This window comes from Myotis daubentonii, chromosome 9 (genome assembly GCF_963259705.1).
Source record: "Myotis daubentonii chromosome 9, mMyoDau2.1, whole genome shotgun sequence".
NCBI classification, from domain to species: Eukaryota; Metazoa; Chordata; class Mammalia; order Chiroptera; family Vespertilionidae; genus Myotis; species Myotis daubentonii.
Genome location: NC_081848.1, coordinates 83730165 through 83755190, shown reverse-complemented (window position 1 = coordinate 83755190; position 25026 = coordinate 83730165). Strand labels below are relative to the sequence as shown.

General features: G+C 66.7%; 1 protein-coding gene across 7 annotated transcripts in view; it reads left to right on the top strand.

Moving 5' to 3' along the window:
- Positions 1-25026, top strand: part of MYRF (myelin regulatory factor) — a 31100-nt gene that overhangs the window by 3657 nt on the left and 2417 nt on the right. Inside the window, exons 2-25 of one of the 7 annotated variants that reach the window (XM_059710460.1) lie at positions 8641-8728; positions 8882-9145; positions 11770-11824; positions 12826-12959; positions 14143-14393; positions 14483-14606; positions 16189-16388; positions 17500-17572; positions 17751-17861; positions 18294-18384; positions 18737-18937; positions 19155-19266; positions 19751-19860; positions 20316-20476; positions 20549-20621; positions 20850-20938; positions 21201-21269; positions 21714-21794; positions 21957-22042; positions 22144-22335; positions 22589-22819; positions 23451-23538; positions 23928-24002; positions 24295-24397. In XM_059710460.1, the coding sequence (XP_059566443.1) occupies positions 8641-8728; positions 8882-9145; positions 11770-11824; positions 12826-12959; positions 14143-14393; positions 14483-14606; positions 16189-16388; positions 17500-17572; positions 17751-17861; positions 18294-18384; positions 18737-18937; positions 19155-19266; positions 19751-19860; positions 20316-20476; positions 20549-20621; positions 20850-20938; positions 21201-21269; positions 21714-21794; positions 21957-22042; positions 22144-22335; positions 22589-22819; positions 23451-23538; positions 23928-24002; positions 24295-24397 (3062 nt within the window). Of the gene's footprint in view, positions 1-8640; positions 8729-8881; positions 9146-11769; positions 11832-12056; positions 12087-12679; positions 12960-14142; positions 14394-14482; positions 14607-16188; positions 16389-17495; positions 17573-17750; positions 17862-18293; positions 18385-18736; positions 18938-19154; positions 19267-19750; positions 19861-20315; positions 20477-20548; positions 20622-20849; positions 20939-21200; positions 21270-21713; positions 21795-21953; positions 22043-22143; positions 22336-22588; positions 22820-23450; positions 23539-23927; positions 24003-24294; positions 24398-25026 lie in introns of those variants that run through there. The other 6 variants (XM_059710458.1, XM_059710459.1, XM_059710461.1 and 3 more) reach the window with 6 other exon arrangements.

Below are 25026 nucleotides of genomic sequence, written 5' to 3'. Positions count from 1 at the left end.
GCAGGACGGGAGGCTGGGGCTGAGCTGGGTGGGGGGTGATGGGTGGTACTGCAGTCCCAGGAGCAGGTGGAGAGGGAGGCAGCCAAACCCCTGACTCTTAAGGAGATGAGATGAGCTGCCTCCTAGGCCCATCCAGGGCCGGGGGCGGGGGGGGGGGGGGGGGAGACTCCTGTCCCAGCCCCACCTCCCTGGGTGCTGAGTGCAGCTGGAGGGGAAAGGGGGGGGCCTGACTCATCCCCTGTCCCCCACACCCAGCGCCACGGGGGGGGGGGGGGTGCGGGGGGGCAGGAAGTGTTCTCAGGGAAGCAACAATGGCTGTGTGAACAAAGGCGGGGTGGGGGCACCCCAGGAAGCAGCCCTCCAGGAGGGCCTAGGGGAGAGGAGCCGCCGTGCCCCCCTGCTGGCCCCGGCCCTCTCCGGAGTCTGGGGCCTGGCGGAGGGTCCCTGGTCTTAGACGGGGCCACGCAGGCTGTTTGGGAGAAAGACCGGCCGCTCTGGGCAGAATGGCCTCCTCCTGGGCACCTGGCCCCCACTCCCTGGCTCCCAAGGGCTTACAGGACTTGGGGGGCCCTGACAGCAGAGGCTGCTGGGTAACAGCCCAACGGGGCCCCTGATTGGCTGCTGCCCTTGGACTTTGCCCTCCCGATAAGGAGGAGCAGAAATCATTAACTGAATCATTAACGGGACGGCCCCGCCCCACCAGCCGCCTGCCCTTTCTTTCCACCTTCCTCCTCCTCACTCCCTCCTCTGGGCCTCAGTGCCCCCCCCCCAAGCCTGGTGTGTACAGGGGGGGCCTCCTCTCCCACCCCAAAGTCTCCAGCCCCTGCTGCCAGTGCGTGGGGGTAGCCCCTGGGTTGGGGCGGGGGTCGGATGAGGTAATGGTCTGAGCTCTCACTGGGCGTGCTGTGGGGTCTGCTCACCGTGGGCATATCTCTGCACCTCTTTGTGCCTCCATTTTCTCCTCTGTGAAATGGGAGTGCAGCTGTGGTCCCAGCGCCTGCCTCTCAGGGCTCTGATTGGGTAAACGGGGCCTGTGCAGGGCCTAGGACAGTGCCTGGCAGAGGAACGCTCCACAATGTCGGGCTGGATTGCGCGTGCGGTCCCACAGGCAGGCTCCCTTGGAGGATGTCTTGGTCCACAGGGTGGGCTGGGGCCTTTGGCGGGCGCTGTGTGCCTTGGGAAAGCCCCTTGCCCTCTCTGGGCTGCTTTTTCTAACGAGGAGGAGACGGTTCGGCCTTGTTGCCCGTGCTCCCGGATGGGTCTGGCCCTGCCTGGTCCTGGTGCCTGCTCCTGGCTCTTGGCTCCTGGCACCTCCAGCGAGGCCCACCGGACCCTTCACCTCAGAGATTTGGAACTTGGGGGTGGGCAGGCGGGCCAGGGGGAGGGGCTTGACAAGGGGCTGCGGATGGAGACTGCCCTTTGTCTTTACCTGCCCCACAGGCCCGAGGTTGTCACATGTTGTTTCCCGGGAACCCTGGAGCTCAGTGGAGGTGCTGGTGGGTCCCCTCATTTCCGAGAGGGTGGCTGAGGCAGAGAGAAAGGTGACGTGTCCGGCTCACGCGGGGTGGCCACCGCGGAGCTGGGACAGGCTCCTGGGTCTCCTGACCTGCAGCCACTCACAGTGGGTGCCAGCCTGGAGCAAGGCAGGGCGTGCCCGTGCCGAGGGTCCTGGTCAGCGCTGATGGCTGTGCTGGTGGCTTCTGCCTGCCCCTCACCCTCTGGGCCCCTCGCTCAGAAGGTCAAGGTTGTATGATATAAACAGTGAGACCCCAGGAGTGCCAAGGCCTGGAATAGGGAGGGAAGGAAGGGCAAAACCCGGGCCCGGGTCCCCACTGGCCTGGACTATGGGCCGGGGGCTCCAGGGAACCCTGTCCCCCTCCTCCAGGCCGCATCAGTGGGAAAGTTCCTCCATCCGACCGAGGTCCCCCTAGCCCCCACAATGCATCACCACAGCCTCCATCTCCCTGTGGAGTTTGAGGCCCGCCCTCCCTCCGGGGCCTTCGCTCCCTCCTCTCTTCATCTCTCAGGCCCCTGTCTCTTCTCCCTCTGCGGTCTCCCTCGTGGGGCCTGGGGCCTGGGGTGGGAGGAGGGCGATCCCCATCCCCTGCCCTGCCCTGCCAGCCTGCAGGGGCTGCCTTTGTCAGGGCACTTGGGGGTCTTGACACCGAGTTTGCTCATTTAGATCTGGCTCCAGCTGGACCCGATGGGGAGGTGTGTTGGCCTGGGCCTGCCTTTGGGTCCATGTGCACACGTGTGCACGCGTGTACACGCCTGTGCCGAGTGCTGAGATGTGAACATACACAAGCATGCTCGTGCCCCAGGGCCTTTGCACTGGCTCCCACACCTGGAATGCTCCTCCCAGATATCCCTGTGGCTCACCTCCTTTACATCTTTGCTCAGCGAGGCCTGCCCTGACCTTCCTACTTAGAACTACAGTTTCTCCCCGCTCTCTGGGCCCCAGCCCCTCTCCCGGCCTTGTTTTCTCGTAGCCTCTGTCACCTTCCAAAACGCTATGGACTTTGCTGACCTGTCATGTGGCTCTGCCTCCGGAATGTCAGCTCCACGTGGGCAGGTCTTGTTCATCTTGTTTACTGCTGTCCCTGGCACATGGCAGACGCTCAGTAAATAGTTGTTGGAATGAATGAGCACGTATGGAGCATGCTGGGGTGTGGACATGTGTGTGTCAGTGTGGGAGGGGTGTGCCACCGTGTATATGTGTGTGTTCATATGTACAAAGTCATGTGCGTGCCGGAGGATAACTGGCTGGGAGTACGCCCTTGTGCGCACACATGCGTGTGGGATACGGATAGAGACCTGCCCCTACCCCATGCTGCAGGGTCTCTATCCCACCTTTGTGGCCTGTCCGTCATGGTCCCTGTGGGAGAGGGCTGGGGGCCTCAGGCAGGAACTAACGCAGCCCTGGGGACTCCAAGGGCCCCTTGGGGCATCATGGGGCGCTAAGGGCTGGGGATCCCCAGAGCAGAGCAGGGGCCCCTGGGACTAAGGTGGGTTCCCTCAGAACAGGTGGCAGCGGTGGGCTCAGTTCCGTTGGACCTGGCTTGGGGGCATGTGGGGCTGTGAGTTCAGCCTGGCGTCCGTGTGGCGGCTGGGGGAGGGCACAGCTGAATCCCAGGGGTAGCCAGAGACTGCAGGTTCCCCGGAGGAGGCTGGCCTCTGCAGAATGCGGGAATCTTCTGCGTTTTTAACAAGAAGTGGAGAGGGAACAGAGACAACTGTGGCTTCGATTTAAGGACCTGCTGGCAGTGGCTCAGGAGCTATATCCTTGTCCTTCAGCCCCACGTTAACGGGATCTGCTGCAGGGATGCAAAGCCTGGCTTACAAGATCAAGGGTCTGACCTGAAGGCATGTTAAGTGAGAAAACTGGCCACAGGGGACAGCCAGCAGTTATCACAGTAATCGTAGATCGTATTAATAGAGATAGCAAACCCAAACCAAGGGAGGTGGGAGACCACTGTGCCCTGTATCGGTGTGAACTGGTTGGGGACAGGTTGATGAGCTCAGTCAATCCTGGGAGATGAGCCATAGCCCTGGGGGCCTCTGTAACTGGGGTGATTGGGGAGGGGTTGTGGGGGCAGGCAGGCTGACCCGTGGCGGGATGGCTAGCACCACGGCCTGGCGGTGGGACTGTCGTGCATACCAGCATGGCGCTGGCCAGGCCTCAGAGGGGCTCGGGAGAAGGGGCAGGGTCCCTCCGTGGCTCCTTGGAGCCAATTTGCAGCAAAGGGGAGCGGCATGGGGGACAGTGGGACAGCGGGGCAGGAAAGGAGATGGGGTCCCGAGAGAGATGGAGACAGCACTGCGCGCTGAGTGAGGAACGGCCTCCTGGGGTAGGCGCCCCCACCCTCTCCCTGAAGGCGCTGGGCCCTGCTGCTCTGATAGACAAGGAAGCCGGCCCAGGACAGGCGCTTGCTGAGGCCGCACAGCGGGGCGGGGGTGGGGGGCGCGGGGGGGTGCTACGTTGGCAGACGGGCCTCTCTGACCCCAGGGGCCCCGTAGGGCATCATGGGGTGCCCAGGTGGGCAGTCTCCTGTCCACTACCACCCTGACCTCCTGCCGCTGCTTGGGGCCAGGGTGCCCCTCAGACCCCAGCCCCGGGGCGGACACTCAGCACAGTGGGGGGACAGGCTTGGGCCCCGTGCCCTGTGGGCCAGGGGTTCAGGTGAGCTCGGCCTGGCCAGCGTCCTTAGGCCCTGGCCTGCCCTGCCCACAGCCACGTGGCTGACGGGATTTCCGCCATGTTTGGGGCATGAATTGACAAGTGCCCCATTGACGGGCAGGGGGGAGGGTGTGGGCAGGGCACAAGCCACCCACTGTGCCGGGTCCCCACCCTCCCTGTCCCCCAGGACAATGGCCGAGACTCAGCCAGTGGCCACAGCTGGTGGGGAGGGGGTGGGCATGAGCACGAGGAGGGGAGAAGGGAGGGGTCCAGGGCGGAGGACCACCTGGGCTCCAGCCGCCCTCATCCCGCACCTGGCTCATGGCCCTTCAAGTCCCCTTCTGCCCAGCTGAGTGGCCTTAAAGGAGGGAGGGGCGTGGAGGGAGGGGGCTCCTTCCCGCAGCCCGGGCCCAGCCTCCTGGGAAGGGGCAGTGTCTGGATCCTGTTAAAAGCAGGTAATAAAGGACCGAATTAATGAGAAGCATCTGGGGTGCACAGCTCGGCAGGGCAGAGACAGTACCTGGAGGGGCCCTGTCTAGCCCTGGCTTCTGACCACAGTGCGGCCTGCCGGGCGGAGGGCCCCAGACCCAGACAGGCCTGGCTCCGGGGTCCTGCTGGCCGCTGTGCTCGCCCGTCCCGGGCACGTTGATTGAGTGCTGCTGAAGGCTTAGCTACGTGGATCCAGACAGGACAGGCACCCTTCCTGGGTCTCCGTGTCCCCATCTGTAAAATGGAGCACAAGAAAACCACCTGAGAATGAAGGATGCGTCGTGTAAAGTGTGTGGTGGCGTTGGGCACGGTGGCCACGCCATGGGTGAGAGCTTTGGGAGCGGGCAGACCCGCCACCCGCCTGTGATGTCTGTGCCAGGCAGGAGAGCAAAGGGCCTGGTGAGCAAGGAGAGAGGGGGCACGGCTCAGGAGGATGGGAGAGGCAGAGCGGGCCTCCCGGAGGGACTGAGGTTTAAGCCCAGCCTGGAGAGCGCTAGGAGGGGGCTCCCTGGGGCTCGCGTAAGGGGCCTGATGTGCGGGGCAGGGGCGGGCGGGGATGTTTGTCCGGGTCAGAATGGGCAGGAACATGGAGGGCAGGACCATGGAGAGTTGCAGGGAGGAAGCTGGGCAGGAGTGGAGGCTGTGGGCAGGCAGGGGCCGAGCTAGCCAGGCCTTGGGCCGCGAGCATGGGCCGTGGCTGAGGTTGGAGAAGCGGGAGGCGGGGTGCTGCTGTGAGCTGGTGGTACCATGTTCTGGCCGTGGGACTGGGGCGGCCTCGGCCTCCCGGGGAGGTCCTGCAGATGAGCAGGACGCGCGGCTTCCTGCTGACAGGTATCTGCTGCTGGCTCAGCAATATTCCAGGGCTATTTTGGGAGCCGTGGGGGAGGGGACCCCCAAGAGTGCCCAGGGGCCCTGCCTTCCTCCTGGGTTCCTGGGGGCTCCGCCCCAGCCTCAGGAATCCCAACCCACCCCCCTCACCCCCCCCCACCCCTGTCCTCCTGGAATGTTTGGTTAGAAATTCACAATGTGGTTCGTGGGGAGGCTGGGGGCATCGCCTGGTAGCTGGACCCCTTAGGCCGGGCAGGCTGTGGGGGAGCAAACCAGGCAGGCCTCAGGGCTCCCAGCAAAGGAGACGATGTGGGGTCATTGTTCCAGAGGAGGCCCACCAGCCCCCAAACCTCAATCTTGTCTCCGACCCACGGGCCCACCCCCACCCCCACCCCCACCCCATCCTGCCCCAGGGGCTCCCTCCTCCCTCCTCCGTCCACCCGGCCCCTGGCACGGGAGGGTCTCTCCTCCCCACAACCACATCTGGTTCTCGTTAGGGTCCCAGGATGCCTCTGCCTGCGGCCCCCCTCTCCTGGGGGAGGTGGGCAGGAGGATTAGGGGTGATTAGGAACACTCCTGGCCAGGGGAGAAGGAGGAGGGAAAGAGGGGCCTGGCCTGTTATAAATAGCAACACCGTGACTCCATCACCCCATCATTCACTGTCGATTCCAAGTTCAGTCTCAAACCTGCAGCTTCAGCGGCCGGGACGGAGGGGGGGGGCGGGGGGGGGCGGGGGGGGTGCCCTGCTGTGCCCGCTCCCTCTCCATCTCCTGTGCTTGGTCCTCCCTCAGGAGCCCCCTCCCCCGCCCATCAGGTGGGGGTCCCAGGATGGCGGGGAGGTCTCCGTAAGCACCAACCACACCTTCCCCTCTAGTCAGGCCCCTGCACCTGGGCTTGCCTCCTCCTTGCTGGGTTGCCTTGGGCCGGGGCCTTGCCCTCTCTGGACGAAGGGGATGAAGCTAAGAACATCAAGTCTGCAGACTTGATTGGGAGGTAAACCCATAAAGCACGGAGAGCGGGGTGGGCCTGGCAGGCGGGCCGGTGAGCCATGGTGCCACCATCTATCACGTCACCATGGTCGGGAAGATGGTCGCGCGGCCATGAGCAGCCGTCGGGTGCTTGTATGTAATAAGCTCCTGTGATTGTTCATGTACTTGGCTCCAAACCGCCTGGCACACAGTAGGCGCTCAGTCAATGGGCCTTTGGTTAGTAGGGAAGGATGGGCGGAGAAGGGGTTCTGGAACCTCGGCGTGCAGACTGGTCATTTCCGGCTTGAGACGCTCCCCTTGCCCGGGCCACATGGGGCCCTGGACGGCCATTGGCTGAGCTCGGTGGGTGTCCCTGGTTCCTGGCTGGGTGAGCCAGGGGTGGGGGCAGCAGGAGGGCCTGTCCCAGGCAGCGCGTGACTCCCAGGAGGGCTTAGCCCTCATTAATCACCTAAGCGGAGCTCAGCATTCCTGAAATGCCGGCCAGGGCCGGGGAGGAGCCGGGCGGGGGGCTCCCGGGGACCCCCGGGCTCTGGGAACGGGCAGTGAGGTCAGCCACTCCGTCTGCGGAGCACCCGCTCTGTGCCAGGCGCCCTGCAGCCCTCAACTTGTTTCACCCTCAAAACGAGCCTGGAAAGTGTTCGCTGTTCCTGTCCGCACTTCACTCAGGAGGCTGAGGCCCAGAGAGGGTGCGTGGCCTGCCCAGGGCCGCCCAGCGGGGAGTAGGTGAGCCCGGCTTTGTTCCCGGGCCTGTCTGAGCTCCCCGGGCTCACCAGGGGGAACATGAGGTGCAGACCCCAGACGCAGCTCCCGGGGCCCGTGGGAGGTGCCGTCTGCCTCAGTGGGCTGCCCGCGCAGGCCAGCAGCGTGGGTGGGGCCGTCCTCCATTATCGGGGCTGACGCATCTCCCACGTCAGCCCCCTTATCACCCCTCCCTCGGCTCCCCCCGCAAGGTGACCCTGGGAGGGGAAGGCCAGCGCCGCCCTCTCCTCCCGCCATGGGCCGCCTTTTCTGTGCGTCCCTCCCGGCGGGAGGGGAGGGCCTGGCCCAACTGGGAAGGCCCTGGCGAGGGCGGGTGGAGAGCAGGCTCCATCCGCCATCATGTTGCCGCTACGAAGCCAGGGCGGGCCCTCACCTCTCTGGGCCTCTCGCTGTGCGAAACCGGCTACGCACCCCAGCCTGTCACGGGGTGACGGGCATGTGCAGTGGGAGTAAGCTGGGCACGCCGTTTCTGTCCCCGCTCCCTCTCCCGCTGGGCCGTGGGGTGCAGGAGGCTCCCCCGGCCCATGGCGCACGCCCCCCAGATGGTGGTCCACCTACTAGGCCTCCTGTCCCTCCCGGGCGCCCACAGGTGGGGCCGGCTGCTGGACACGGCAGGACAGGGCCCCAGGGCGGCCGGCGGCCACTGGGCTTCTCGTTCCTCAGCCCCGCGGGCAGGGGAGGGCAGGAAGCCGCTGTCCGTCGGGATCTGCGCTCTGGCCCCTCCCCTCCTGGCGGCCCTGTGGGCTGGGGTGGTCAGTGCCTCCCGGGAGGGGTGTCAGGCGGGGGACGATGAGGGACTCTGCCCCACAGGGGTGTGTGGGGAGCCGGCACGGCCATGGCATACTCAGGCCAGCTCAGCCTGGTTCAGTGACCCTGAGTGGGGGCGATGAAAGGCTTAGAAAAGACAGGCAAGAGAATGAAAGCTGGGTCTCGTGGGACGCTGCCCCTCTGATGGCCAGCGCCCACAAGCCGTGTCTTTATTTCATAGCAGATGCCACGAGGCAAAGTCAGGGCGTGGTCAAGATGTTTACAACATTCTCGTGGGTTTCCATCCTACTCAACTACATGCACCTGAACTCTACCAAGCCCACATCACTCAGCCACGTGGGGCCACGTGTTCGGACCACAGGTTCAAGCTCACAGCTGCAGCTGTTGGCTATGATTGTGCTGGGAAGGCCCTGCCCTCCAGCTGGGACTTGCACGTGGCCATGAGAGGACTCTGCCCTCTCCTCAGTCCGAGGCTTGAACCTGTCCAAACACTGTAGCTGTGCCCCACGGGGGTGTACATGGGTGGGGAGGAGACCCCGCCTGGGTGAGTTGGAGGGCTGGGCCCGGGGGCCCACGAGTCTTGGGGAGCTGCACCCACCGCTCCCGGCTCACGTCTGCCCCTCCCCGCAGGCCACGACCTCAGCGGGGCCCTGGAGCCCTCCAACATCGACACCAGCATCCTGGAGGAGTACATCAGCAAGGAGGACGCCTCGGACCTGTGAGTGCCCGGCCCGCCTCCCGCCCTGCCCTCCGGCCTCGCCTCTACCTAGGAGGTGACAGGCCCTGCCTGGGACAGGCCGACCCCGCAGTCTGCCTTGCGGGTGGGGCTCTGGGGTCCTGGCTGGCGCTGAGCTTCCCCCCTTCTCCGCAGCTGCTTCCCCGACATCTCTGCTCCAGCCAGTACCGCCTCCTACGCCCACGGGCAGCCGGCCATCCCGGGCTCCAGCGGGGTCCTCCACCTGAGCCCACCTGGGGGTGGACCCTCCCCGGGGCGCCATGGCCCCCTCCCTCCCCCGAGCTACAGCGCCCCGCTCAACTGCAACAACAACAATGGCATGGGCGCCGCTCCCAAGCCCTTCCTGGGGGGCTCTGGGCCCCCCATCAAGGCAGAGCCCAAGGCTCCCTATGCCCCAGGGTGAGTGAGGGCAGGGAGCGAGCGTGTGGGGGGTTAGAAGCAGGGCCCCGGGGCAGGCAGGGCGTCGGGCCAGTGACCGTGGGCCTGGGAGGAGCTGGCCAAGGCCTGGCCGTGGTGGTCGGGCTGCCCAGTGGGCAGGTAAGGTGGGTAGGACGAGGGCCAGGCTGAGGAGGGACTCGGGCCTCCTGCTGGGCCATGGGCGGCACGCAGGGCTCTGAGCAGAGGAGGGGCGAGGGCTGACGGAGAGCTGTGTGCAGAGTGGACAGGCGGGGGTGAGACCGGTGTTTACATTCACGGGACCACCTACACACATGTGCACACCTACACGTGTGTACGTACGCAGACACGCAAACTCCCCTCACTGCGCGGCCCCGTCCACTCAGCTGTGCGTTTCGCCATTTCCTGTGGCTGCAGGGAGCTGGCTGATGTGCAGATGTGGGACCCCATGCTCCACCCCAGCCGTCTCCTAGACCCTCCCGCCCATGTCAGAGGGACCCCAGCGACAGCCTGATTAGGGGTCAGCCTGGGTCTGGCTGTGACGGAGGCTCCCGGCGGCCACCAGCCCAGCCAGCCAGGCTCCAGGGCAGCCCCGGACACATGTCTGTGGGGAAGTCAGGGCGGGTGGGCTCTGCGGAGGGCCTGGGAGAAGGCTCTGGGTTCCCTAGCCGGGGACAGGGGCCCTGTCTTGGGGGGAATAACTGAGCACTCTGTGCCCGGCCCCACCCCTGGGTCAGCCCCAGGGTCTTCCCTGTAGAGTGGGCCCCAATGCTCCCCTCCAGGCGCTGTGGAAATGGGGAGCCATGCGGGGGGCACCGCCGCCGTCTCCCGGCTTACATGCTGGGCAGCAGGGCGAGCTGGGTGTCAGGGCTGAGCTGCTCGAGAGCTTGAGGCCCGGCCGCCATGGCCCAGCCACGGACCCGAAGGGAAGGGAGGCAGGGAGAGCGCTAACGTGTAAGCAGCGCCCGCTGCTGGATCCCATCCTCTGTGTGAGCTCGTCCACCGGCCCGGGAACTGCCCGGGAGGGAAGCTCTGCTGGTCCTCATGCGGGTTCTTTTTTAATATATTTTTATTGATTTCAGAGAGGAAGGGAGAGAGAGAGAAACATCAGTGATGAGAGAGAATCGCTGATTGGCTGCTTCCTGCACGCCGCCCACTGGGGATCGAGCCTGCAACCTGGGCAGGTGCCCTTAACCGGAATCGAACCTGGGACCCTTCAGTCTGCAGGCCGATGCTCTATCCCAGCGGTTCTCAACTTGTGGGTCGCGACTCCTTTGGGGGTTGAACGACCCTTTCACAGGGGTCGCCTAAGACCATCGGAAAACACATATATAATTACATATTGTTTTTGTGATGAATCACTATGCTTTCATTATGTTCAATTTTTAACAATGAAAATACATCCTGCATGTCAGATATTTACATGACGATTCATAACAGTAGCAACGAAGATAATGTTATGGTTGGGGGTCCCCACAACATGAGGAACTGTATGAAAGGGTCGCGGCCTTAGGAAGGTTGAGAACCACTGCTCTATCCACTGAGCCAAACCGGCTAGGGCATCACGCAGGTTCTAATGGGAGGGAAAGGCCTTGTCCAGAGCCACACGGGCCTCTGTGCCTGGGCCCTTCACTGCCCCGCCCCTGCCAGGCCCTGTTCTAGAAGGTAAACAAGACAGGCAGGGCCCGCCCGGCCGTGGAACCGCGGTCTCGGCGGGGAGGGCGTCCTCCATCCCTGAACCACCGTGTGGCGGGCTGAGAGCTCCTGGAGGAGCGGGAGGAAGGAGCACGAGGCGCTGTGGGGCCTCAGGGGCAGGGCTCGGAGGGCGCGAAAGGCCCTGACCCACTGGAGACACCCAAGGCCGCCGTCAGGGGATGCGGGGAGGCCGGCCGTGGGGCTGGAGAGGCCCGGTCAGCAGCGAGGGCCGCAGGGAGGGTCAGCCCCCGCCACTTAGCACTTTCCGGCCTCCTCACATGGCTGGGGGGGTGGGCAGGTGGCTTGTCCTGGAGCGTGGGCACTCTGGGGTCTACCCAGGCCGTGTCCATGTGGCTGGGCACAGCGGTGGCAGTCTCTCCCGACTGGGGACCGGGGATGGCCAGAGAGCGGCCCCCCGGGTGGCAGCGCAGGCCTCATGCAGGACGTGCTGACCTCTCGGGGTCGAGTTTGTTCTTTTGCTCGAACCGCTGATAACACCAAACCTGCAAGAAAAGAATACAGCCAGGCCCCGCCGAGCTGGCTCCCTGCCCGTCCACACCTGCCCCTGGTGGGACAGCCCCCCAGGCCCTCCCAGCCCCCCGAGGGCCCTGCGTTTCCAGGAAGTGGGGGCTTCAATGGGCAAAGGCGGGGGGGGGGGCAGGCTTGGGCCCTCGCCTGGGGACAGAGCCTTGAATGCCGATGCCATCATGAGGGACATTGGTGACGGGCCCCCAAGTGCCCAGTAGGTCTGAGGCAATGCTGGGCAAGAGCCCAAGACTCCCCCGCCCCCAATACCTGCCAGGCACCCCGAGGTGACTGGTGCAGAGCCATGCCCCGCGGGTGGGAGTGAGGAGACCTGGCTGCCTCCGCCCCGGGGTCTCTGGGCCCGGCCCCCGAGGAGCTGCACCCCGACACCCCTCCCTCTCCCGCAGCACGCTGCCTGACTCCCCCCCGGACTCGGGCTCGGAGGCCTACTCCCCCCAGCAGGTGAATGGTGAGTCCAGCGGGCACCGCCCTCCCCCCGGGGCTGGGGCAAGTGGTTGGGGCGGCCTTATCGGGAGGGAGGGAGCGCGGAGGGAGGGGGCCAGCGCTGCCCCACAGGCCACATTATCGCTGGTCAAATACTCGGGCGGGCGCTGCCCATTGTTTCCCCGCGGGCGGGTGGGGAGCCAGCCCTGCCCCGAGCGAGTGTCCCTCCGGCGATGCCACCGCCTGCCCGCCGGCGCCATCATGGATGCGCCCTTCGGCGGTAAGTGGACGGCTTGGGAAGGCCTCCCCAGCTCCAGGCCCACCTCGCCCTGGGGGTGCGCGGGGTGCCGTGGCCCCCAGGTGGCCAAAGGCAGAAGGATCACCGGCAGCAGTCTCCCCACGCCCAGAGAGGGGTCAAGAGTTCTGTTTATCTTACCAAACATCTCTGGAATGCCTCCCGGGGACAGAGGCAGCTGGCCTCCCCGCTCGGGCTGGGGGGCTGCCCGGGGCCTGGTGGGGGGCTGCCGGGAGGATGCTGCCACGGGCCTGCCCTGGGGGGTCTCGGGAGACTCCTTCCGGGGGCCGGGGAGGAGCTGGGGATGTGGGGCCTTCCCCAGGGAGCCGGTTCCCATCCGGGCCCAGGGGAAGGAGCTGGCTAAAGTGGGGTGAAAGGCCGCACACCCCCTGGGCCGGGGCCTGCCTCCCTGCCAGGCCTCTAGTGGCCAGCCTTGAGCTGCCCCGGCCTCCTCCCACATGGGCTTGGTGGGAGGGCAGCCCCAGGCTTGGCCCGGCAGGGGCGGGAATGGGGAGACCCAGGCCAGGGAGAGCTGGTGCCCCGGCAGGTGTCTGATGCCTGCCCCCTTCTCTCCGCAGACCCTCACCTCCTGCGCACCATCACCCCCGAGACCCTGTGCCACGTGGGAGGGCCCTCCCGCCTGGAGCACCTGCCCCCACCCCCAGCCCACCTGCCAGGCCCCCCACCGCCCCCGCCACCCCCACCTCACTACCCCGTCCTCCAGCGGGACCTGTACATGAAGGCAGAGCCCCCGATGCCCCCCTACGCTGCCATGGGGCAGGGGCTGGTGCCCGCCGACCTGCACCACACGCAGCAGTCCCAGATGCTGCACCAGCTGCTGCAGCAACATGGAGCTGAGTAAGACGGGGCTCCCCCTCCCCGGGTGGGAAGATGAGGTGGGGGGTCAGGGAGCAGCAGGCAGGACAGAGGTGGAGGTGGGCACGGGGCAAACCCAGGAAGGGCAGGAGGCTCAGACCCCAGGACACGGGGTCAGGGTATGTGTCCGCATGTGCCCAGCACGGTAGCAGGTATTCCAGCCACGGCCAAGTGCTCACGACTGCCTTGCTGGGCAGGCGTGGCCACCCCCGTTGTCCGCCTGGGACCTGGGCTCTAGGTCACGGAACTGGGAAGGACAGAGGGGAGATTTGCACCTGGGCTGTGCTGTTCCCAGCACCGGTGACTTCCCAGCCGCATGGAGCCCTCGGCTCTGAGGAGGTGCCGGGCGTGGACCCGAGCTCCCTGCTCTGCCTCCAACCTGCAGAATTGCCATTTTATGTTTTACACATTGAGATTTAAAAAATATGTATATATATATTGATTTCAAATAGGGAGAGGGAGAAAGAGACAGAAACATCAATGATCAGAGAGACTCATTGACCGGCTGCCTCCTGCACACCCCCTACTGGGGACCAAGCCTGCAACCCAGACATGTGCCCTGACCGGGAATCGAACCCTGACTGGGAATCAAACCCTGACCTCCTGGTTCATAGGTCGATGCTCAACCACTGAGCCACACTGGCCGGGCTACCCGTTGGTATCTCCTGAGAGATTTAGTTCAAGGAAAGATTCCGCTGCCAAACCTTTTTGTCAAACAGGAGAAGGGGTGCTGTGCAGCCCCCCACATTTCAGCCCCGTTCCAGGAAACGCTCCTTCCTGCCTCTGTGGCCCGTGGGGTGCTCTGCAGAGGCTCCCCTGGGGGTAACACGGGGTGACGTGGGTGACAGCGCAGGGGAGGACAGCCTCCTCACTCCCCAGTTCTGAGCCCTCCGTGTGCCAGGCCCCTTGCGGTGCGATAGGGACACATGGGCAAGTCCGGTGTGGCTCCTGCCGCCTGGCTTCCACAGTTCGGGGGTAGGGTGGGTGCGGAACCAGGGAATGCAGCACAGAGTGATGGGGAGCCCTGCGGAGGCCAAGCCGGGGGGCTTCTTGCAGGAGGTGTCCTCCAGGCTGCAGAAACGGTGGAGAGGGAGGCTGGGCACTGCCTGGGGGGAGGGGCTCAGGGGGAGCCAGCCCCCCATGGCGCACACCTCTGTCCCTTCAGGCTCCCCACACACCCCTCCAAGAAGAGGAAGCACTCGGAATCGCCCCCCAACACCCTCAATGCCCAGATGCTGAACGGAATGATCAAACAGGAGCCTGGGACCGTGACAGCCCTGCCCGCGCACCCCCCGCGAGCCCCCTCCCCGCCCTGGCCTCCCCAGGGCCCCCTCTCCCCAGGCCCTGGCTCCTTGCCTCTCAGCATCGCCCGGGTCCAGACACCGCCTTGGCACCCGCCAGGTGCCCCCTCGCCAGGTACGAGGCTGGCCTGCGGCGCCCTGCCGGGGGCGGCCCTTCAGGTTGGGGAGCGGGGCGCAGGGCCCACATAGCATTCCCCCCTCCAGGCCTCCTACAGGACAATGACAGCCTCAGTGGCTCCTACCTGGACCCCAACTACCAGTCCATCAAGTGGCAACCACATCAGCAGAACAAGTGGGCGACCCTGTACGACGCCAACTACAAGGAGCTGTGAGTGAGCTGCGCCCCCCCACCCTCCTGGCCACACGGCCATCTGGGGCCCACCCGCCTGGCGCCGGGGTCCCAGAGCAGGGCCTGGAGCACACTGGGGACCTGGGGGCCCACTTACAGGAGAGCAGGCGGCCGGGGCAGAGCTGGGACAGTGCTCAGGGTTCCTGAAGAAGGTGGTGCCTGCCAGGGAGGGGCCAGTCGGGGCGCCTCCTCCCCTCCCCCTCCCCCTCCTGCCGCATTCCAGGAAGGTAGCAGGAGGCTGAGTGTTAGGAGGCCCTTCCCCAGACCCTCCCGGGAGGAGCGGTAGGCCCAGGGTCCCCACTGGTCAGAGGCTGCCTGGATTCTTCGCCCTTCTTCAGCACCCACCCGGCTCAGCTCCCCGGCCTGGCCAGGAGCACTGGGACTCGCCCCTCGCTCCTGCGGGGTCCGGCGAAGGCTGAAAGTGTGGCCCCCGCAACTCGCTTGGACATGGCCAGGCCTGGGCAGGGTGGCTGGGCGTGGGCCCTGTCACAGCGGAGACCAGCCTCCTGGAGTCGGGCACCCGGGCTCTGTGGGACTCCTACCCGGAAGCCCTCGGGCCTAGGGGCTGTCCAGTTGCTCTGGTGGCTGAAGGGGCCCTTGAGACCCTGCCAGGGTTGAGGGGAGGTGTTTGGGGGTCCAGCCCCTATGGCCTGGTGCGGACCCCCACTCCTAGTTCTAGGCCAGCCCTGCCTCCCCAGGCCCCCAAGGCCAGGAAGCTGGCAGCCGGGGCTCCAGTGTGGCTGGGCACTTCCTGGGTGTTTCTCTGGCACAGTCAGGTGGGCGGGGCCCAGAGAGGGAGAAGCGAGGAGCCCTGGGCCTTCCCGTCAACATTACAGGCCCGGAGTCCTTTTCTGCCGCTTGGAGCCATTCTCCCTGCCCAGCTTCCTCCAGGCAGGCACCGGGCCTGGGGGGCACTGCTTGTGCCTGGCCACGCTGTAATCGCTCTCTTTCCTGCCACCTGGAGGTCCCCCAAAGGGTACAGACTTAGAACACTTTCTCAGCAACAGATGAGTAAACTGAGGCTGGGTCCAGCTGCCCAGAGTGCCCCCGCCCCCCCCCCCAGCATACAGGAGTCAGAATGAAGATGTTTAGGGGCTGGAGGGAGCCTGTGGGCAGGGGCTGGGCCAGCTCCTGGCGCCTGGTTCCACCGTTTCCATGGCTACCAGCTGTCAGCCCAGTGAGGCTCTGCAGACCATCCCCTCTAACCCCATCTCCCACGAGGGCGGGGGCTTCGGAAGTGTTACGGGGAGGAATCCAGTGTGGTGAGGGGCCCCCAAGCCCCCCCCCCCCGAAGTCCCCTCCCATCTGGTGGGCTCAGCTCTCTGGCCCTGTTTCCCTCCTCCCCAGCGTGGTTGGTCCCGGGCGCGTAGAGGAAAGAAGAGTGACCGAGGGGGTGGCAGGCCTGAGCCCAAATCCTCCCGGAACTCAGTTTCCATTTCTGAGAAGCGGGGGCAGCCCCGTGAGCTGGGGTTCGGGGTAGGAAATCGGCCCGCCGGTGTGGGGGGGACGGACGCTCCCGGCCCGGCCGGGGCCCCGCTGAGCGCCCGCCCTGCCCGCCCAGGCCCATGCTCACCTACCGCGTGGACGCCGACAAGGGCTTCAACTTCTCGGTGGGCGACGACGCGTTCGTGTGCCAGAAGAAGAACCACTTCCAGGTGACGGTATACATCGGCATGCTGGGCGAGCCCAAGTTCGTGAAGACGCCCGAGGGCCTCAAGCCCCTTGACTGCTTCTACCTGAAGCTGCACGGCGTGAAGGCAGGTGTGGGGCCGGAAGCCGGGGAGGAGCCCTCACGCCACGTCCGCCCCCGCCCCCGCCCCCGTCCTGCCCCGGTGGTGCCCCTGAACCTGAACCGTGGGGCTCCCGTGTCCTTCTCCACCCTGCCCCCCGGGTCTGTGCCCCCAGCCAAGACCCGCTCTCCTGACCGCGCCTGAAATGAACCCCCCCTTCCTCCGGGGCTCCCTTCTCAGGACGGGGGCTCAGGCCATAAAGCCGGGGCCCGCTTGCTCACACCTCGTCATGCACCAGACTCTGCTGCCCCCTCCCCCTGGACAAGGCCACCCCCACAGCAGCTTCCACTCTGGCTCCCAACTCGGGCTCCACCGGAGGCCCGGGCGGGCATGACCCTCCCCCTTCCTCCACAGCCCCCCACCCCCCCTTTGCCAGGACTTCTGAGCTCAGCCCACAAAGGCCTTCGGGTCTGGCCCTGCCATTGGCTGTGCCCGGGCCACTGTGCCCATTCACAGCCCCAGTGGCCTCCTTTCCCTGGGCCACCCTCCCAGTGCCCATCCCACCTCCTCTCCTGGCTGCCTGCTCCCTGGCCTCACCGTCCACTCTGCTGCCACCCTGTCCTAGGAGACTTGCCCTGAGGCCCGTCTTGACCTGGAGGCCACGCCCTAGGCCCCCTCCCCAGCACAACCCTAGTGAATTTGAGCCCATGAGCTCCCTGGGGGTGCGGGGGGGGGCAGGGTGTGCCTCCTTCAGTGTCATGGGGGGGCGGTCGAGGGAACATGGGAGGGGCTGGAGTGACGGGCTGGGTGTGAGTAGGTGTTTGTGGAGGCCGGTTTGGGGTGTGCTCAGGCTGGGAGCGTGTGGGCGCAGGCTGGGGGCTGTGAGGTGCCGTGTGCCGTGGAGTGTGTCTGCCCCAGCCTGCACAGAGGCGGGCAGGGGTGTGGGTGGGGGTCTGGGGGTGCGGCTGTGTAGAGAGGGACCTGAGTTTATGGGGAAGCCAGGCTGAGGGGAGGCGGTGCCTCTGTTTCCCCCTGAGCTCCAGCTGGGCCGGGCCGGGCTGAGAGGTGAAGGGGGCCCGGACGGGGTGGGGGTAGGGGGACCCCGGCCCTGAGGCCCACTGGCCCTGCTCCTCCCCAGCTAGAGGCCCTGAACCAATCCATCAACATCGAGCAGTCGCAGTCGGACCGAAGCAAGCGGCCCTTCCACCCTGTCACGTGAGTGGGGGACCTTGGGGGCGGCCCCTGGGAGGGCTGGACCCACAGCTGGCTTGGGCGCTGAGGGGGGGGCTAGGCGGGCACCCACGACGTCCACCCCCCACACCTGGGTGCCCCCCTGTGGCCTGGCTCTCCCCGCCCCCTGCCTGCCCCCTGAGTGTCCTGCCCTCCTCCGCAGGGTCAGCCTGCCCCCTGAGCAGGTCACGAAGGTGACTGTGGGGCGCTTGCACTTCAGCGAGACCACGGCTAACAACATGCGCAAGAAGGGCAAGCCCAACCCTGACCAGAGGTGAGCGGCCGGACCCCCGCCCCCCCCCCCGCCCCCGCCGCGCCCCCCATGGCTGGAGGCAGCCAGGAAGATGCCGCCCGTGTGGCATGCCAGGCACAGAGCCCCACACACCCACCCATCGTCCAGACGAGGAACCTGAAACTCAGCCCTTAACTGACTAAGGGTGGGGGCGCAGAAGCCTGGCTCCTGGGCTGGGAACCCGCTGCGCCGCCGCGCTGCGGGTCCTGGGGAAACGGTGCCCCCTAGTGGAGACTCCGGTTCCTCCTCTAGGATGGGATGTTCATGCCACTTTCTGGGGTGCCGGGAGCCTGTGGGGGGGGACGACTGAGCGGGTAGTGCCGTGCACTGTGCATCTGACAGGGGGGGAGAGGGGGGCGGGGCCGTGGGGCTGCCGAGACCGCGGTGGGGCCGCTGAGACTGCGGTGTGCGCAGGTACTTCATGCTGGTGGTGGCCCTCCAGGCCCACGCACAGAATCAGAACTACACGCTGGCCGCCCAGATCTCGGAGCGCATCATCGTGCGGGTGAGGGCACCTCCCCCAGGGGCTTGAGGGCCGCCCCCCCAGAGCTGGGAGAAAAGCACCCGGGGGGAATCCCGGGTCAGTGGGGAGTCAGAGTCCGCTGGGCCCTGGCGGTGTGGCCTCGGGCAAGGCTCCACCCTCTCCGGGCCTGGGTCTCCTAAAGGGAGGAAGTGGACAGGCCTGGGGGCTTCCCCAAGTCCCGCAGAAACTGAAAACTGCCGCAGCGGGAGGCACAGCTTAGGCAGAGTGGGGTGAGGAGCCCTGGCTGGAGCTGGAGGGGCGGGTGCCCCCTTTCCCAGGGGCCTGCAGGTCTCCCACCCCCCGGCACTGATCCATCCAACCCCAACGCGCCTAGGCCTCCAACCCAGGCCAGTTTGAGAGCGACAGTGACGTGCTGTGGCAGCGGGCACAGGTGCCCGACACGGTCTTCCACCACGGCCGCGTGGGCATCAACACGGACCGTCCCGATGAGGCGCTGGTCGTGCACGGCAACGTCAAGGTCATGGGCTCACTCATGCACCCGTCAGACCTTCGGGCCAAGGAGCATGTGCAGGAGGTGGGGCTGCGGCTGGGGGTGGGGACAGCTGAGCTCCCAGGGGCGAGGGGAGCGGGCGGGGGGGGGGTGAAGTGGGGGGGGCAGGGAGGCTGAGCCAGGATCTCAGGACCCAGGGATCCCGGAAGCAGGGTCTCCCCTCCACCCTGCAGCCTCTTGGTCTCGGGGCGCTCCCGGTGGCCAGGAGGGAGGGGTTCCGGCTCAGGCCCGGCTCCCGCAGGTGGACACCACGGAGCAGCTGAAGAGGATCTCCCGCATGCGCCTGGTGCACTACAGATACAAGCCCGAGTTCGCCGCCACCGCGGGCATCGAGGCCTCGGCGCCAGAGACGGGTAAGGCCCGCTGCGCGGCCTGAGGCTGGAGTCGGGGACCCAGGAACCCTGCCCCGTCCCCTGGTAGTGCTTCGCGGGTCTTCTAGAAACCTCCACCCGGGAACCCCTCTGGGAACCCTCCCCTGGACCCCTGGAACTCCCCCTCAGCCCCGGGGCCTCCGGCCTGGACACTGGAAGTCGGGGAATCGTGCCCAGGGATCCTCGCCCCTCTGCCCTGGATGAACCCTGCCTTCACCCCCCCGGGGTCCCTGCCCCCTCCCCTGGGATTCTGACTCCCAGGGACCCGCCCCTCCCCCAGCCAGGGGAGCCCCACACCTTGGCCCTGGAACTGCCACCCTGCGAACACGGGCTCGTGGCGCCCCTGCTTCGAGGCTCCTGGGAGCCCAGATCTCTAGCGCCCGGAACTGCGCCCGCCACCCCAGCCCCCTTCCACTAGGTCCCCCCACCCCTCAGCTCCACACACACCTGGCTCGTCCCTCCCCAGGGGTCATCGCCCAGGAAGTGAAGGAGGTGCTGCCGGAGGCCGTGAAGGACGCGGGCGCCGTGGTCTTTGCCAACGGGAAGACCATCGAGAACTTTCTGGTGGTGAACAAGGTGGGCAGCCAGGGGGAGCCTGGGGCGCCCGGGCAGAGGGGCGGGTCACCCCTCCAAGGAGGCTGGGCACCGGTGCAGAGGGAGCAGCCCAGCCCTCTCTCATCCCTCGGAGGGCGGAAGGGGAGCCTGGGCGGGAGGCTGGGCCACTCTGGCTGAGCGAGGGGCCAGAGGAGCCTGGCGGAGGGCTCCCTCCTCGGCGGCAGAGCGGCCAGAGCCGCGCGAGGACTCGCGGCTACTGCGAGGCCCCGACGCGCGGCTGATTGTGGTCTGTTGTCACTTCCCCGGCGAGGGCTGGGCTGCGAGGCGCAGGTGGCATGTTCTGGCCTCGGCTGCGCGGTGAAGTGGTGCAGTGTGAGGAGCCGGGCCGGGCCGGGGTGGGGAGGGCAGGGGGCGCCGGGCGGAGGCTGTGGGAGGCAGCACGGGCGCCCCCCACACTGGCCTGTTGCCTGCGCCAGGAGCGCATCTTCATGGAGAACGTGGGGGCCGTGAAGGAGCTGTGCAAGCTGACCGACAACCTGGAGACGCGCATCGACGAGCTGGAGCGCTGGAGCCACAAGCTGGCCCAGCTGCGGCGCCTGGACAGCTTCAAGTCCACGGGCAGCGCCGGCGCCTTCAGGTGGGGGCGCGGGGCGGGGGAGGGCAGACCCGCGCCCCAGGGCCACCTCTGACCCTGGCCCTCTTGCTGCAGCCACACAGGGAGCCAGTTCAGCCGGGCAGGCAGCGTCCCCCACAAGAAGAGGCCCCCCAAGGTGGCCAGCAAGGTAAGGTGGGCAGGCTGACCGGGGCCTCCCCTCCCCACGGCTTCCTTTCCTGCCGGCCGCTCTCCAGGCTCAGGGACCCGCTGGCCCGCCCAGCCCTGCTTTCCCTTCCTCTGCCTCTGCCCCCATGGGAATGAGCCCTCCTGGCACCCCTGCCTCCAGCAGCACCCCAGTGGGTAAGGCCATGGGCTCCCTAAGTCTGGCCTCTTCTGCTTCTTCCCTTTTCCTCAGCCGCCGTCTGTGGTCCCGGAGCAGGCCTGCGTCAGCCAGCGCTTCCTGCAGGGGACCATCATCGCCCTGGTGGTGGTCATGGCCTTCAGGTGACTTGTGCCGCAGGCTCCGGGCAGGGTGGCTGGCTGGGGGAGCTGGGCTGCCCACGGGCCCAGGCCTGGGGAAGGGGAAGGCAGGGCCTGGGAGAGTCCCTGAGGTCCTGGGGAAGGGGGTGGGCTGCCTCATTCTGTCCCGTCCCCCTGGGGCTGGGAGACCCGTTACAGGCATCCCCTGGGAGCCCAGGCCCTGCCCAGAGAGAGGGCCCCAGACTGTGGCTCAGCTCTAACCATGGCCCTTCCCCGTGGTCCCCAGCGTGGTGTCCATGTCCACGCTGTATGTGCTGAGCCTGCGCACCGAGGAGGACCTGGTAGAGACTGATGGGTATGTCCCTGGAGGCCTGGTGTCTGCTGAGCCGCCAGCTCAGGCGGGGCTGTGGTGGGCAGCCCGGGGTCAGGGGAGCCACGGAGGCTGTCCCCTCTAAGGGGTTCCAGCTTAGGCTCTCAGCCCGCGGGAGGCTGGTGCGGGGTGGGGGGGGCGTGGGGGGGGGGAGGGCCTCCCTGGAGGGGGACGGCTGTCTTCCAGTCCCTGCGGAAACCGGTGTTTCTCTCAGGCCTCCTACCCACTGCTCCTCCAGGTCGCCGGGCCTCTGAGAGTCCAGGGCATCGGCGGGGTCCAGGCCGGACTGGGGGTGGAGGGAAGGAGGGCCAGGGTGGGGCCTTGGGCTCTGTCTGCCCACTGTCACCCTCAGCCTCTGGGCCGTCTCTGACTGTGTCTTCTCTCTCTCCCCCTGCGCCTGGCCCCCGCTTTCCTCTCTGCTGTCCTTAGCTCCTTTGCCGTGTCCACTTCCTGTCTTCTGGCCCTGCTCCGGCCCCAGCATCCGGGGGGGAGTGAGGCCATGTGCCCATGGTACGTGTCCGGGTCAAGCCCCCTCCCTCCCGCCTCTGGCTCCGGCTGCCATCTTCCTCTCCACCCCCCGTCCACCTCCTCCCGCCCTTCCTGCTTCTCGGGGACTTCCAGCTCCCCGCCAGGCTCCAGTCCCTCTGAGCTCGGCCTCCCCTCCCCCAGCAGGTCCAGCCAGAGCTTTGGGACCACTCAGCTCCGACAGTCGCCTGTGACCACTGGGCTGCCAGGCACAGGGCCCGCTTTGCTGCTGGGTGCGTGCCTGGGGCGGGTCTGGACGGGTGGGAGGGGGGAGGGGGGGCGGTGAGGGGGCTCTGCTGCCCCCTCCGGCTCATACAGCCTCTGGCTTCCTCAGTTACCCCCGGCCTGACCCACTCAGCCCCAGGACCGGCCGTCCGCACCTTAGACCTGTGCTCCAGCCACCCCTGCCCCGTCGTCTGCTGCTCCTCGCCCACGCCAGGCCCTTCCACTCACCCTAGTGTTGGCCCCAGCTTTGACCCCAGCCATGGTCGCAGCCCCAGTCCCAGCCCCTCCGCTCACCACTCAGGTATGGCTACTGGGGCCAGGGCTGGGGTTGGGTTTGTTTTTATTTAACTGAGTCCAGAGGAAGACCCCACAGGCCCATTGGTGGGGGGGTGGGGGTCCCCTGGAGCCCAGAAGGAGGCTCTGGAAATGATTGGCGGGCCGCCTGGGGGGGCCAGGAGTCCGATGGGTTCACCCAGAGTCCAGGGGGGCTATAGAGACAGCTGGGCAGGAGGCAGCAGTCCCCTCTTCTCAGCCCGCCCCGGTTCTGTCCACAGACCCCAGCCAGATGGCCCTGCTGCCCGGCACCAACATCAGAGCCAAGTCCTGGGGCCTGGCAGCCAATGGCATCGGCCACTCCAAGCATTCAAAGAGCTTGGAGCCTGTGGCCAGTCCTTCAGTCCCCTTCCCGGGGGGGCAGGGCAAAACCAAGAACAGCCCCAGCCTCCGAATCCATGGCCGGGCCCGTCGAGGGGTCCCCCCGCCCACTCAGACCTGGGGCCAAGCAGGTACTTGCCCTGTCCCCCTGCACCTCTCAGCCCAGCCCAGCCCAGCAGGGCTCCCTGGCCAGGGCCCGTTTCAGCCCAGGCACCTGCGTGTCTGGGTGCACAGCTCCGTCAGCAGGCCTGTGCTGAGCGTTACAAGCAGCCAGGGTCTGGCAGGGAGCCTGCACCGATCGCCCATGTAATCTTCACAGCACTCCTGCAGGAAAGGGACTGTCCCCATTATTCAGATGAGGAAACAGGCACAGACAAGGGAAGTGGCTTGCCAGGAGCCATATAACCCGTCAGCGGCAGAGCTGGAACTGATCACAACCTGCCTGGCTCCAGGGCCTGGCTCTTCTGTTTTCCCGAACCTCAAATCCTTAGCCGGACAAAGCTGGGAACCCTCTCTTGCAGAGGTTTTCAAATGGGTTCCTCCCCGGTGTCCCCGGGCTGCCTTGCAGGGAGGCCAGGAGCCTTCCTGGCTTCAACCAGCCGGCTCTGCTCTGGGTACTGGGCCTCTCCCCATCGACTTGCATTTGACGGGTGTCGTGGCTTAAAGAAAAAAAAGTTGAGAAGCTGCGGCTTGCTGAGACTGAAGTTCAAAGTGACTGAGAAACCCCAAGGGGTAGATGCTCACCTCCTCCTCTCCTTGCAGACTCGGCGCCCGCCCTCACCTCCATCCAGCTGCTGGAGATCTCGATGCCCATCACCGCCCAGTACTGTGCTCCAGGGGGTGCCTGCAGGTGGGCTGGCTCCTCCCCCCACCCCGGGACGGGTTCCCTCAGGTGCTCCGAGCCCAGGCGGCCCACGTGGCCAGACCTTGTCCCACTGGGGAGGAACTCCCCCACCAGGCGGCGCAGACCCTGGCGAGGCCCCTGACGGGCTCCATGGAGACTGGGGGCTGAGGAGCCCAGGGGGTGAGGCTGTGGGTGTGGCCTGGGGCTGAGGAGCCCAGGGGGTGAGGCTGTGGGTGTGGCCTGGGGCTGAGGAGCCCAGGGGGTGAGGCTGTGGGTGTGGCCTGGGGCTGAGGAGCCCAGGGGGTGAGGCTGTGGGTGTGGCCTGGGGCCGAGGAGCCCAGGGGGTGAGGCTGTGGGTGTGGCCTGGGGCTGAGGAGCCAGCTTTGCCCTTTCAGGCCTGGGAACTTCACCTACCACATCCCTGTCAGCGGCAGCACCCCCCTGCACCTCAGCCTCACCCTGCAGATGAAGTGAGTGTGCGTGGGGAGGGGAGACCCGGGTCCCTGGCCCCGAACGGTCCCTGGGCCTCGGTTCCTCATCTGTAGAATGGGCTGCTGCCCGCAGGGGCCTTGAGGACCGAGCAGGATGGTGGGTGGGAGGGGTGGGGAGCCGTCTGGGACCTTGACTGTTAGCATCGTTTTCAGGCTGTGAGGATTCGGTGGCTGGGCCAGCGGGGCAGGGAGGTGGAGTGGAGGGCTGGCGGGGAGGAGGCTGGGCGGAGGCGCCGGGAACCCATTTCCCTGCTCCCTGGGCCTCCTCCAGCTCTTCGTTCCCCGTGTCCGTGGTGCTGTGCAGCCTGAGGTCGGAAGAGCCGTGCGAGGAGGGCGGCTTTCCACAGAGCCTCCACACCCACCAGGACACCCAGGTAGGGGGCCGCTGGGGGTCCCCGGAGCACAACGGGGCCCCCAAATGGGTGAGGAGAGGCAGCCGGGGTCAGGGTGCAGGCATTTCCACAGGGACACTTGGGGGCTGGGCGTCTGTGCCGGGGAGGGCGTGTGTGCACCACGCACGGGGGAGCCTCTCTGTCCCTTGCTCTGTCCCGTTCCTGCCTGGCAGAGCCCTGGGAAGAAAACGGTCCCACAAGAACTAACTTGGGTGCAGTGGTGGGGACAGGGACAGGGACAGGGACAGGGACAGGGACAGGGAGGGAGCCCTGGGAGCCCATGGCAGGGAGAGCTAACCCATCTGGCCTCAGGTGAGGACAGCCATTAAAAAAAGTCCTGTTGATTTAAGTGAGACCTGAAGGACAATCTGGGACAGTGTCCCAGGAGAGGGGAGCAGCAGGGGCACAGGTCTGGAGGGGGGGGGGGCGTGGCGTGTTGGTGGAGCTGGAACTGGCAGGGCTGTGAGGGGCGGGCGGGGGGGGGGCAGTGGGTTGGAAGCCGGGACCTCAAGCTCAGGCTGGGGCCGGGGCCCAGCTCCCTCGGGCTCCCTCCTGCTCTGGAAGCAAGTGGCCGGGACCCTGTGCCTCACTGGCCGTGGCCTGAAGCTGTG